Source organism: Xenia sp. Carnegie-2017, unplaced genomic scaffold, assembly GCF_021976095.1.
Source record: "Xenia sp. Carnegie-2017 unplaced genomic scaffold, XeniaSp_v1 HiC_scaffold_2, whole genome shotgun sequence".
Taxonomy (NCBI): Eukaryota; Metazoa; Cnidaria; class Anthozoa; order Malacalcyonacea; family Xeniidae; genus Xenia; species Xenia sp. Carnegie-2017.
The window spans coordinates 8139419-8153704 of NW_025813482.1; the positions used below are offsets into that span (position 1 = coordinate 8139419).

Here is a 14286-nt window from a genome sequence, read left to right on the forward strand (position 1 = left end):
TTAATTGTCAAAAGACTTCTAGAAAAGTAAAGAAAAGGACCAGAGCAAAAGAATTTTTTAATTTAGTTTTCAGCGAACAATTGTCTCACTTTTTCTCTCATCAGATCATCTTAACATAGTGTTGAAGTGTTGGCAGATGTTTCTCTTACATTTTAAACATTTTAGTCAAATTTTCTGCGCATACAATTGCAGGTAATTCAAAAAAGCAGTTATAGACGTACGTTGAACAATTTTATTTGTTAGAATATGGTAGTAGTTCTCTGAATTAAAATTGAAGAATTTCATAGAACTTTCATTAATGCCCTAAAACGCTAGATATTAAAACAACAAATAGAGTTTTGCTAATACTAAATATTACAATGCCATGATAATATTTAGTATTATTGTGGATATTATTATACAAACTGGTCAAAGTTAAAAACTAGGCAAATCCTTAGTTAAAACCTTATCAATTCCATAAGAAAATTTTGTTTTTAACTTACGAGCCAACACCAGACCTGAAAATTTCACGAATGAGGGTTTGGAACAAAATAGCAAACTATATTTTATAGTCATAACCAGATTCATACGATTTGTGTGCTAAACAGTTAAACTTAAATTTTTTTGTTAGACTAATTTTGAGCATAGAACTTTATTTTGCAAAATAACAACAAACTAAATTATTATGCAGACGCAAGTCCCACCAAAAAAATTTTGTAGCTTCCTGAAAGGAAAGTAACGATCAATATAATTCTGCTAATTATCAAAAAATGATAAACTGTTTTAATTTACAATTGTAGAATAATTAATTGGAGATTGTAGGTAAAAAATGTGGTAAAATTTGTGGTACAAGAGCTGCACACATTTGACATTAAACACATAATTAAAAAAAAAAACACGATAAAACAATTTCATCGTAAATTTGTTTATAAAGTTGCTTTTAATTTATCATCTTTCAAAATGCCATTTATTTCCTGTAATCTCAGACGTACAGCTTTACCCAAGCGATCACAGCAAACATTAATATGAGTATTTAGGGCAGCAGCTCGTTCATCTCTAAAAAATACAGATCGTCAACAATTAATGCAGAGAATGTTCCTACCACATTTTACGTTTGAAAGTTGAAAATTTTTATATTATGCAAAAATCAAACAGAAATTAAAAATTAAACTAAACTCGAAAGCTGAAAATAATTGTTGTTAGCAAGACGTGTGGTTAGATGGGGACTTTTAGCTAATCGAAATGAAGATTGCATGCATGAATAAGAAACTTATCATTATAATAGGAGTGGAAAACTTTAGTTTAGACAAAACAAATAATGTATGGTTCAAAATTTGTGGCAAATGTAAAAAAAAGATTTTAAAATCACTTAACAACGAATTTTCTCTTTAAACAGCAAAATCGTGGCTTGGTGTCGTTGAGATATTAAAGAAATAGAAACTTTCTTCATACCTGGATAATAAACCTTGTGAAGACACTGGGTTGTTATTTGGAGGTAATCGTCCACTTTGTGGAAATATTTCATTACTTAAACACAATAAACAAATTTTTCATTAACAATCAAAAAAATATTGATATCGTAACAAACAATTAAAGTCAACATTGTCTTTAGTGAATTGACAGCTTTAAAGACCACAATGAAAAATGGTTTCATGCACAGTTGAGTAAAACAGGTAAATCAATATTAAGCCCTTAATAACCGAGCATGAGGTCTTTACGGAGAAATAACGGACGGAGATGTTTTTGTACAGACCGAGCTCGTAGGGCGAGGTTTGTACAAAAAGACAGAGGTCCAATATTTCTCAGTAAAGACCGAGAAAGCGAAGTTATTAAAAGGTTTATTATATGGCATTATTTGAACTGAAACGAAGCTTGTTTTCTTTCTCGTCCTTGATGTTTTGTAAGGGTCGACTTTTGCTATTCTAGTTTTTGTCAGTAAAAAAGAAATCGTTTCAAATTGTATCGTCTGGATAGTTAAACTGTTTTCCAAGTGTTTTTCCTTTGACTCACATTCGAAAATTATTTTTGTTTCGTTTTTTTGCGTTTTGTTGTTTGCTTTACGAAGTTTGTTTACATTTGACTGCAAAATTACGCGTTTTGGATCGTGGTCGATTACGGGAAAATAATGGACCGGCAAAAATATTTCTGAGCCAATCAAAGCGCGCCATTTAGCCGGAAGTGACGCTTGCCATATAATAATATGAAATAAACACAGTTGCATTAACCATAGAAAATTACAAAATTACTTTTTAACCTGTAAAGCCTTACAGTTTATACGTTGTGGGTCTAACTAACCTAGTATCTTCATTCTCCTGTGAAAGAGTGTTGCTCACAAGTGGAAACATTGCATTTACCATAGCAGGCACAAGCATAGTGGGATTGGTTGAGGTCTCTGCAGTGTCATCATCATGGCTAAAGAAAAACATTTTACATCATCATGGCTAAAGAAAACATTTTACATCATCATGGCTAAAGAAAACATTTTACATCATCATGGCTAAAGAAAACATTTTACATCATCATGGCTAAAGAAAACATTTTACATTATCATGGCTAAAGAAAACATTTTACGTCATCATGGCTAAAGAAAACATTTTACATCATCATGGCTAAAGAAAAACATTTTACATCATCATGGCTAAAGAAAACATTTTACGTTATCATGGCTAAAGAAAAACATTTTACGTCATCATGGCTAAAGAAAAACATTTTACATCATCATGGCTAAAGAAAAACATTTTACATCATCATGGCTAAAGAAAACATTTTACGTCATCATGGCTAAAGAAAACATTTTACGTTATCATGGCTAAAGAAAACATTTTACGTCATCATGGCTAAAGAAAAACATTTTACATCATCATGGCTAAAGAAAACATTTTACATCATCATGGCTAAAGAAACATTTTACATCATCATGGCTAAAGAAACATTTTACGTCATCATGGCTAAAAGAAAACATTTTACATCATCATGGCTAAAGAACACATTTTACGTCATCATGGCTAAAGAAAAACATTTTACGTCATCATGGCTAAAGAAAAACATTTTACGTCATCATGGCTAAAGAAAAACATTTTACGTCATCATGGCTAAAGAAAACATTTTACGTCATCATGGCTAAAGAAAAACATTTTACGTCATCATGGCTAAAGAAAAACATTTTACGTCATCATGGCTAAAGAAAAACATTTTACGTCATCATTGTACGGAATGCAATATTCTCATGGAAGAAAGTTATGCGACAAAAAAGATTTATATCATCTCCGTCCTTAAATAAGATCACTCCATCAAAAATTCTGTAATCACAGAATACAGACCACTACCCCCTTTTATTGAGCTGGCTATGTCACGGCCATTTATCCAATAGAAGCTATTTATAAGGACATTTTATTGTAAACATGTACAAATGCAATAAATATCTATTAAAACTCAGGAAATAAATTAAATGTTTAAATTTTAGACAGCAACTATAAATATAATTTAAAGTCGAAGTAAAATATATGTGTTTACAAAATATTCAAGTTACGTGTATCGATTATGAAACCGACGACAAAGTGATTTTTTAAAATTTTTGGGAGCCATTTTAAGTAAAGACGCTTCGTAAAACAAAAGGATAATATCCATTAATTGGTAAAGAAAGATAAAATGATGGGTGAAAACTAGGTAAAAAGATAAAAAAAAAACTACAATATTGTCAAATATTGTACATACAAATCCCTCATGACGTCATCAGCTGGCAGTTCTTGAAGAAGTGCCGGTGGTTCTGGTGGAAGGAGGTCATCAAGAAATGGACTTGTTCTAAAAATAGAAATGAACAAGGTGAGTGTGACCTAACTGCATATACAATGCGTGTACTGTAGTTTGGCCATAATAATTAAGTTCATATATATATATTTTACAGCATAGAGAGAAAGAAAAATTGCATAGCTGTGTGAACAACATTAAGTCAGTAGATAACATGAAATATTTTGAAGAATAGTCTGTTAAACACAGATTTTTGTGTTATTATCGGACAAGTTTTGTGTCAGTGTCCACTTGATAGGGATTTCATTACTACAAATTATATGAGATTTAATTCGGGACTTTACTAAGTGTCCTATTTAATACAGGGTGTCTGCTTGATGAAGGGCCCCTTAATACAGGTTTGATTGTAATTATTTTAGCTAGTATAGTGCATACATTTATTAATCATCAGAGATTGTATTTGGGCATGTCTAGGTCTGTAAGTGAAATAAAAAGTAAGATACCAAATTATTTCATGCAAAATTTTGTGAGTTCAAAATAAGTCGAAACTAAAGTCATTTGACAAAGATTACTACATTGTTAAATTGAACCACATTGAATATCAGCCTGGGCTAGTGTAAACAGGGTCTAACTTAGAATATATTCATTATCTACCAGAGAGCTGATACCAAACTTACCAAGGTAACCTAACCACAATCCCTCCCCCTCCAATGACAAATGCATTACAATTAATTTAACATGACAGCCGAATAATTATTTTCATATTTTGCATATAGAAGACCATCTTGCCAATATCTTGTATAAGACACTTTATGTTCGAGATATTTAATCAAATTTCTTACAAAGACAACATTATGTTATAGTATGGTATTTGAAATCGTACATTGTCAGTAAAAAAAAAGATAAAAGTTGAAAATTTTACCTTTCCCCTTGATACGCCATGTGTAGCTCTAGCTGCGGCCCAAATGAACTCAAAGCCATCTTTATGCAAACAGGAACCAGTTAATCCATCTTCTTCTATGACAAAATTTAGGTCACTGTTATAATCATCTAAATACACCTTTACATTGTCTTTCCATGAAATCGATCCATTTTTTGATTGCGTCATTTACATAGAATAGACTCGCAGTTAAATGACAATCAATGCTATGATATTCTATCGGTAATTTACCAAGCAAATTTATACTTAAGTTTAATCTGTTCTCTATAAAAAAGGAAACCACACAAGAAAGAAGTTATCAATTGTGATCACACATATTTTACAGCTTGCTTACACTTGTGTTTACATCTGCCATAAAATTATAATATTAGAATCAAAAAGAATGATTGCACAGCGCTATAACCAACAACTACAAACAATAACAACCTTGTCCAACAACATTTGAGAAATTAACCTTCCACTCCTCTTCCTTGTAAACCAGACAAGTCTGCTCAAAAGCAGCGAGTCTTATACGCTACAAGTCCCGGGCTTGTGACCGGTATAGCAGAGTTAAAAGGTGAAAGGTTTATCATAGATTAATCAACTGAATATTCCTGCTCATTTTTTGTTTGGAAGCATGTTGAACAGTTCATATGGACAAAGCTCGAATTCCATATTAAATATCAGTAACATAATCCGGTGTTAATGTTAGACAATACATCATTGCCCTTCAGTGAAAGCATCCCGCTTTCCACTGGAAAAGAATCTAATATCGATGTTAAACATAGCTTGTAGCGTATAAGACTCGCTGCTTTTGAGCAGACTTGTCTGGTTTACAAGGAAGAGGAGTGGAAGGTTAATTTCTCAAATGTTGTTGGACAAGGTCGTTATTGTTTGTAGTTGTTGGTTATAGCGCTGTGCTATCATTCTTTTTGTTTAATAACATTCCAACTATTTAACCTTGTGAATATTAGAATCCCGGAATATAATATTTTAGATCCCGGATAATAATAATATGATAATATATAATATTAGAATCCCGGATTATAATATTATAGATCCCGAATAATTTATAACAAAATGGTTATAACGCATCATTGTAACGCACCCTAAAAAAAAGTTTTAGAAAGTAAAATTTTACTATTCTCATGAATAACTAGACAGCATTGTCGTGATACATGATACACCTCCCCCCCTCCTCCTCAATCTTTGGTCTCGTAGGGCAAATTACATGAATTAGTCGACGAATTTTTAAAGATGAGATAAAACTACAATCTGATAAACTGCACGATATAACACAAAAGGCAATAATATCAAAATATTGTATTGTTCCATAGTTTCAACTGGTGGTTGTCAATGATGCTATTCAAAGTCTCAGCACGGACAGTCCATCTTGTAAGAAAAATTTCTTAATCAATTTTGTTAACTCGTGTGTTCTGTCCAGAGCGTCTCGCATAAGTTTGCTTCCTTTTTTGGTAACACCACAGGCCAAGTTAAGCGAATGACGTAACAAAGAGTGAAAACGGCTTTTTGCTATTTTCTTTGCAATCTTGTTGCCACACCGGAATTCTGTCCGCGTATTTTTGATATAGCAAGATTCAATCGCTTAAAAACATCTGTGTTAACACCGTAAATAGTTTCAGCATCACTTGATGCGACTTGGTCCAAGCCAACCAGCTCTTTAGCAACTTCAAAGCTTTCACTAACACGTTTGAACAAGATTACCACTTGCTCTACATTTGAGGTGTGTTGTTTCAACAACCATCGCGGTGAAGAATGGTAGAACAGACTAAACCCAAAGATCAAGCAATTGATATTGGAGCGGCTGATGATAGGTTTATTGGTATTTCTCATGGAACAACACACAGTATTGAAAAATTGGAAACTGTAGGACCACTTTGCTGTTAGTGTTTCCTTGATCGGAAGAAGCAATTTACTGGCTTCATTGTGGCAATACCGCGTGAAAAGATATGCGATGAAAGATTTCTGTAAAAAGGCAATACTGTTTTTCATTTCACTGTGCTCCAATCCATATCATGGCTGACCTGAGGCAGCCCTATAGCTAATGGTGATGCTCGTTGGTTCGTTTGAAACGCATAGCAGTTTATTAGATTTCATAAATGGAGCTTTTAGACTGACTGAATATCTTTTGCCGTTGTCTTCTCTCATATCAAAATTATATACAGGGCTGTAAAAGCTACTTTTGGAAATACTTCCAGTTTTAGTAAGCACTTGCATGATCTCTTGTGATCATATTGTGAAATACACATGAGTTTATTTATCCATGGCTATAGGAATATCAATACAGTTACAGTTGTTCAAAATTCCATCTACAATTTTAATTGTTAATTTAGCTACAAGTGCAACATTATATGAAACTTTAGCAGTTTACTAACCGTGATTATTATGTAGTGTTAGATCAGTCAAATCGAGCTGATCTACTTTAAAATAGAGGAGTGACATGTGCTTAATTCATGATAAGAATTTCCATTGACGAAAACAACTTAATAATTAAGTATATTCATAAATCCATAGCATTTTGTCACAACCATTATTGCTTCCATTTATTGAAAATTCTGAGAAAGAATTTCTTCACTACATTCCAAAACGTGGGAGCACTTAATGTATAGAGGAACGGATTGATGGCCGAGTTAATGGGCACAGCAAAAATCATAAATAATTTGTTAACAAGATGATTTTTATTGATATCTATATAAAAAAGTGTTGAAACGGGAATCCAGCAGCAGACATCTATAACAATAAAGCTATATGTTAATATAAAAATACAATTACAGACGCAATCAAAAGTTACCATGAAAACAACATTAAATTATATCCCTTACGCTCACAAGATTCAATTATCATAAAATATTTTTTGATTGTATCCAAACCAAGATTGAATCGGTCCTTTATTAATATGCATTATTTCTTCAAAAACATCAAAATAGATAGAATAGCTGGCTGTTGCCAAATAGTTTTTGTTTTAAATCAAAATATCACACACCCCACATACAAAGTTGAACGTTGCATGCTGGACTGCCTAAGAGGAGAGGTGATTTGATCTTGCCCCGTCAACCCAATCAACACAGTAGCTCCGATTTGAGGGAAGATCTCAAATTCCATTTTTATTATATTTTCATGTTTATGTACTTTCTACAGTAACATACATGACATGAGATATAATGTAGCTGATTGTTTACAGGAGACTCTCATTCAACAAAATGGTCAGTATCGTGACTTGCATGTGGCATGTTCACACAAAAATTTGCAATTTGGCTCAATCAAAATAAATCTATCTTGAGCTTGAGATCCCATTTCCAAATATGTTTTTCGGTAATGGGGTCAATTATGTTTCCATAGACAAAATCGAATTTATCAAATTGAATTTTTTATTTTTTCATTTACCTGTGAAAACAATTGCAGCAAATCTTTTTGCCATAACGCGATGGTCATACGTTCGATTTTCTGCATCTCTTGATGTCATGTAAAACGAAAAGAATATTCTCATGTAAAGAATGATCAGACACACAGCTGCTGCAGGGTTGATAAAGCCAAATATTGCAATACTGTAATACCAAAAAACAGTGTTTTTCTCTTCGAACTCCACTGGTATACACATCTTCCGGAAATACTGGTAATCAAGTTTCCTTCCTTGACACTGGGGTATGTAATTAGGAAGACAAATAGACAAAACACCAACAGCAGCAGATATTAGCCATGTAAACAATAAAAGTACCAATGCTGTACGGTATCGGATCTTTTTATGATGTAAACCATGAACAACATACAAAAATCTGTCGTATGCAATAAAGATTAGTGTAAACACCGAAACCTCGCTTGAAATAACCGAGATAGCTCCAAGAACTTTACATGTCGTTTCCTTTGGCCATAGACATTTATGAAGAAGGTATTCACCGTATGTTGCCAGATCTTTGTACATTATTCCAACCAAAGACACTCCCATCAACATATCACTCAAGCATAAATTGCAAATAAAAAGATTTTGTACTGTATGTAACTCGGCAAAAAGAAGCCTCATTATCAGAGCAAAAATATTGCCAACAAAAATGAGAACAACGGTAATCCACACAAACACACGATAACTCTCTTTATGCAACAGCCTCCGTGGGCATGTCTTTCTCGGGTCTCCACTGCAGTTACATATCATACTATTATTCAAACAAAGAAAGGGGCAGCAATTTTTACAGGACATTTCACTACAAAAGAAAACGTTTGCTCACTATTGGATACTTATATCTCGCAATAAACGCGAAACTATATTTTATATACCTGAAAATCTAACAAAAATTGGATAAATGAATCATTGATCAATGTATACTTACACAAACTTTAAATTTCTTAAAGTAAAAATATCACGAAGTTGGACTTCTGTTTCACTGCCTTCGAATGATCTAAATATTAAAATACGATCTTAATTATTACTCTCAATATTGATAAAAAAAAAATATTCAGTTATGACCATATTACATAGTAAAATAAAAAACCATGGCTAATGCAAACGTCATCATGATGAAATTCTCTTTAATTAGTAGTGGGTATAGACTTGATCTTCACCCCAGGTTAGCAATCTCAGCTTGTTCATGAATCACAAAACATGGCAGTAATATCTGCACATGATGACGATATATACATTCATCATTTGCAATACGAGTTACTGATTCAAATTTGGAGTTATAAAATATACAAAAATGGTGCACTTACAACATTTCTAAACTACATAGTCCATCAAATGTGTGACGATCAATTTTCTTTATTTTATTGTGAGAAATATTGCTATAAAATATTTGAAAGTGAAATTACAAAATGCTTAGGAAGACTGTTTTAAATGATTACAGATCCATTTTTTGTCTGAATTTTGTTTTTGATCATGCATAAAAGAAATTTTTACGCAGGACAATATCACATAACAAAAAAAGGAAGAAATAGAAGATGCTGGGTGAAAAAAGTAAATTCATATTCGAAGAAAAAAATTTAATTCAAAAAACTATTGAGCAGCCTGCCTGTGTTTGAAATTTCATTAAAAAATGTAAACCAAGAAAAAGAATTGGGATGAGAAAATTTGACAGAACATAAAAACAGAAAACATAATCAACAAACAATAAATAAAGAAATGCTTACAGATTTCTTAATTTGTTAAAAGTTTTAAAACATCCCTTGGGAATTTCCGTGATGTTGTTGCGTGACAAGTCACTAGAAAATGAAATAGGAACTACATGTCAAGAAAAATAACAAAATATAGTTTTCCTTGAACGAAAATCAAAATAAGTCCATAACTATAAGGGGCTTTATGTAATGTACTTCTAAAACATCTACAGATTTTCCAGTTCGATTAGCCCATTAAACATCTCACAGTTTTGTAATGAAAGTTTATTGTTTGACAAATCTCTAAAATAATGAATAAAAAATATAGCCTTCTAGTTTAAATATGAACAATACAAGCTTTATTCAACACAAATTTGACAACATTCAACAGCTGATAAAAAGAAGCAGATTCCTATGAAAACAATCTATATTTCAAGTCGACGTCCCTAGGTGCGCCACTGGACCAATACCACAATGGGATCGACAAGTTTAACAATAGATTGCCAAAATTGAACAATTAAGATACAAAAAGCTATAAGAATACAAAATAGTAAATGCTTACAGGTGTTTCAAATTGGTCAAACTTTTAAAACAGTCTGTTGGAATTTTTTAAACTGTTTCCAGCTAAGTTGCTAGAAAAATTATATGGAAAGCAAAGAATAAATTTCAATGTAAAAAAAATTACATTACCATGTATAAGTGCACTATCGGATTATGTACTTCAAATGCACTTACAGATTTTCCAGTTCGTTAGCCCATTAAACATCTCACAGTTTTGTAATGAAAGTTCATTGTTTGACAAATCTCTAAAATAATGAATAAAAAATATAGCCTTCTAGTTTAAATATGAACAATAAAAGCTTTATTCAACACAAATTTGCCAACATTTAACAACATTAGTGTTTTTCCTTTGAATTTTATTATTAATTATATGATAAGTTTTTATGTAATCAAAGAATGCATTTTTTGTTCCAATTTTTCCCGTTATCTTCGAATATCTCAGGAAATATTTGATCATAGTTTGCAATAGTAAATAAGTCACACTAAATGTAATGGTAATATTGTGCATCGCTGGCATTTAAGGATGTAATATTTGTCTTTTAGAATGGTATTAAACATTATAAAAGTATATAAAACTGTTATATTCAAACATAGCCTTAGAAATACTTACAAAGCCTTCACAGTAACAAGACATTTTTCTTTTTGTCGAAATACATCTCCACAGATACGTTGGACTTTCTCTTCATCACTGAAAAGAAAGCAAAATTTACGTTTTTTACTTACAGTAAGCAGCATTGTTAGTTTGTACACTTATACAAAGCTTTAAAAATGATTTTTTTATATGTTCCATGCATGAGTGAATTATTTGTTTTTTTGTTAAGACACATAAAAGATAACCTTCATTGACACTCTTTCTTTATTAACGTTCCTATAAAGTCTCATGTAGTCTTTTTCAAAACGACTTTTCCGGCACATTTTTTGTCTTGGTTTATTAGAAGTTGTTATTATAATATAAAAATCTTTTCCTTAATTAATTTGTCTTTTCTTAATAAAAGTGTCTTTTCTTTCTTCTGAAGCAAACTTCTATTTGATCGATTATTTTAAAGTTATTTACATTTCGCCACTATCACATATTTGTACTTGAGATGTATATGTGTGTTTCATTTTCAAGTCTTTGCATCCAGTAAAATCTAGGAATTCAAAAAATTGAATTCAGCGAGGAGTTTGACAATAATAAGGATAAAGACAAATAAGATTGTGCAAATCAATGAAATCATGCTGTTGTTGTCACTGGTATGCCTAATTTGAGTTAATTCAATCAGGTAAAATGATTCAGATTTGCTTGTTCATACATTTATCTTTTGAACATGTCGAACGTATACAATAAATTAAGCAATCATGTATAATTTTCCTTCGTAGCATATCGTCCGTGTTGATCACCTCAACCTTTAACTAAGGTGAAAACACTGACCTGGTAGCAAAATAATTCATATTTTACTCAATCCTATTCAATAGTTTTTCTGATGATACAATGAAACAAATGAAGGTTGTAAACATTCACTTGAGGTGCAGCGTTATTCATTTTTTTCCATTGATTTAAAAAATAACCTTTATTAGACAGAACACAGGGATAATTTGTCTGTGGTATTGTAATATTTCCTGTGCAACGAAGAATATCCAATGTACAGTTTTCATCTAAAATAAAAACAATAGAAACTTCAAAATGCAAAAAAATACCAGGATGTATCTTAACATAGTTGCTAATGCTATCTATGTTTTAAAAAAACCAGCCACAGGCACGCGCATGTTATGATTACACGTAAACAACATATTAAGAAATCGTTTTTGATTAAAGTGAAAAAGTTCCATTAATAAAATTCGATAGTGCAAATTTCTGTGTTTCTTCACTCACCAAAACAAAGCGTTTCTAAGGGCCGAGTACATGGAGCAACTTCAGCCAAGGCTGAAACTCAGCCGGTTGAAATTGACCATATAATCGGCCAATTAAGAAGTTTAACAATAATATTCATCTGAAATTTACATAGCAGGACCAAAACCTGTAGACTGACTTCTCCACTGTGTCAATCATCCATCATGTATGAATGGGGTTTACACTATTTTCATTTTCTTGACCTCGTCTTAAAGGGCACATCGTGTTACTGAAACTAATTTTTTTTACTATATCAATATGTTACATTGTCCTTTTGCTGTATGTAAAGTAGGCAATAATCAAAATTATAAATAATCACTTATGAACAGCGAACTACTTATGAATAAAACATAAATGCCTTAAAAGGCTTCAAAAATATAAGTTATACTAACCTGTATTATTATTCTGACATTTTTGCTTAGAGCTGGCAGAAAGGAGAAGGAAAATGAAAAAATCTCTTACGTAAGATATCATCGTACCTACAATGGAATAGCAATTTTTTTGTAAATGAGATGATGTCAATAAAATGCACGAAAAATTAGCGAAACTTTCACTAAATATTAGAAACTATTTCTAATTGAGATTTCTAAATAAAAACAGGAATTTTATAAATGGAAATGTTCATAGTAACATAAATATTTAAGTGGTTTACTGGTCTGAATGCATGACATAGAAAGAAACAAGTATAATTGGAAAACTAACGTTTTGGTAAAAACAAGATGTCATTTATAAGTCGACAAAATTTTTTTCAATCCAAATCTTGAGCAAAACACAGCACAAATATCTTTAATGACAGATTTTGTAAAATGAATGAGTTGTATTCACAAAAAAATCGAATTAAATAAGCTAGAATGTAAGTTGAAATATGGACGATATTGTGTTGTGCAAGACAAATATTTCTTTAAAAATAGCAAAGAAAAAAGTGAGTATGAAAAATGAAGATACATCCATGATCATTTTTTTTCAATAGTATTTTGTCTAACCACGAGTTGTAAAAACGACACGTTCATTTCTTCAAATGGAGAAAATGTACATATTGCAACAGCCATAAATTATGTATGTTTTTATAATCAACTAATAGTTTATAATGATATAGATTACGAAGTTATCGATTTCAAAACTTTCATAATACACCAAATTATTTAAATGCGATATAGCTAATAAACTGAAAGGCACTAACAAGTTGCAATCTTTAAGTTATAAATGGAGACGTGGAAGGGAGTGAATGAAAGAACACTTTGTTTGTGAGACACTTTCATCTTGAAGACGCAAAACTATTGAAGTTTATTTAATGTTTAACACAGAAAAATTCAAGCAAAAGAAAATTACTTTGCATAAACGATAGCTAGTTTCAGTGTATACATAAAAGCATCGCTTTTATTTTTGTTTCTATTTTATGTGTTTTGTTTTGTTTCGTTCTCAAACAAAAATTATTATAATGGGGATTTATCAGAGCAAAACTATTCCTGCTTTAGCCAAAAACTGGTACTGCTCTAAACATCAAAGGCGATATTCAGTCTATCTGTGTTTAGAGTCACTTTGTACTCTACAAAGAAAGGAATGAATTGACAACTTTGGCTCATCTATTTATCCTAGAATTTACACATAAATATATCATAATTCTTATCATTACGATTAATCATTGCAAATAAAAATATCTTTAAGTATTTCATACCATTTTATATTTTCGTTTTGCTTGTTTTATCACAGTGCGTATAGGTCTTTATGCGTTGCGTTTTCAAAACAGCTAACTTAAACAGATAAACAGATGTCTATTCAAGGGTTCCATCTGTCTCGTCATGCATATGTCATATCCTTTACAGTGGCCTAATCAGCTAAAGAGAAGTTCACAAACAGCAATTTCTCAACAATTACTTTAATTGTCAATAAGACTTCTAGAAAAATAAAGAAAAGGACCAAATAGCAAAAGAAATTTTTAATTAGTTTTCAGCGAACAGTGTCTCACTTTTTCTCTCATCAGATCATCTTAACATAGTATTGAAGTGTTGGCAGATGTTTCTCTTTACATTTTAAACATTTTAATCAAAATTTTCTGCATGCAATTGCAGGTAATTCAAAAAAGCAGTTATAGACATGCGTTGAACAA

General features: G+C 31.4%; 3 protein-coding genes across 5 annotated transcripts; all 3 read right to left on the reverse strand.

The window, feature by feature from the left end:
* Nucleotides 1-900: 900 nt before the first annotated feature.
* Nucleotides 901-5199, reverse strand: LOC124440035. Of its 3 annotated transcripts, none has more exons than XM_046990361.1 (6): nt 5093-5199; nt 4649-4743; nt 3694-3780; nt 2275-2391; nt 1432-1506; nt 901-1035 (listed from the first exon to the last, which is right to left on the reverse strand). In XM_046990361.1, exons 2-6 carry the CDS (start codon nt 4705-4707, stop codon nt 906-908), a joined length of 468 nt encoding a protein of 155 aa, XP_046846317.1. In that variant the 5' UTR covers nt 4708-4743; nt 5093-5199; the 3' UTR covers nt 901-905. The 3 variants fall into 3 exon arrangements, with proteins under 3 accessions (XP_046846317.1, XP_046846318.1, XP_046846315.1); XM_046990362.1 differs by lacking the exon at nt 5093-5199 and adding an exon at nt 5001-5020; XM_046990359.1 differs by lacking the exon at nt 5093-5199 and having other exon boundaries at nt 4649-4906.
* Nucleotides 5200-6962: 1763 nt separating this feature from the next.
* Nucleotides 6963-8849, reverse strand: LOC124440066 (relaxin receptor 1-like). Its single transcript, XM_046990394.1, has 2 exons — nt 8051-8849; nt 6963-7396 (listed from the first exon to the last, which is right to left on the reverse strand). The coding sequence occupies exons 1-2, from the start codon at nt 8811-8813 to the stop codon at nt 7197-7199; spliced, it is 963 nt and encodes a 320-aa protein (XP_046846350.1). The 5' UTR covers nt 8814-8849; the 3' UTR covers nt 6963-7196.
* Nucleotides 8850-8984: 135 nt separating this feature from the next.
* On the reverse strand, nt 8985-12843 carry LOC124440559 (slit homolog 2 protein-like). Its single transcript, XM_046990955.1, has 8 exons — nt 12572-12843; nt 11858-11944; nt 11364-11439; nt 10920-10997; nt 9980-10051; nt 9785-9856; nt 9368-9439; nt 8985-9057 (listed from the first exon to the last, which is right to left on the reverse strand). The coding sequence occupies exons 1-8, from the start codon at nt 12651-12653 to the stop codon at nt 8985-8987; spliced, it is 612 nt and encodes a 203-aa protein (XP_046846911.1). The 5' UTR covers nt 12654-12843.
* Nucleotides 12844-14286: the final 1443 nt, after the last annotated feature.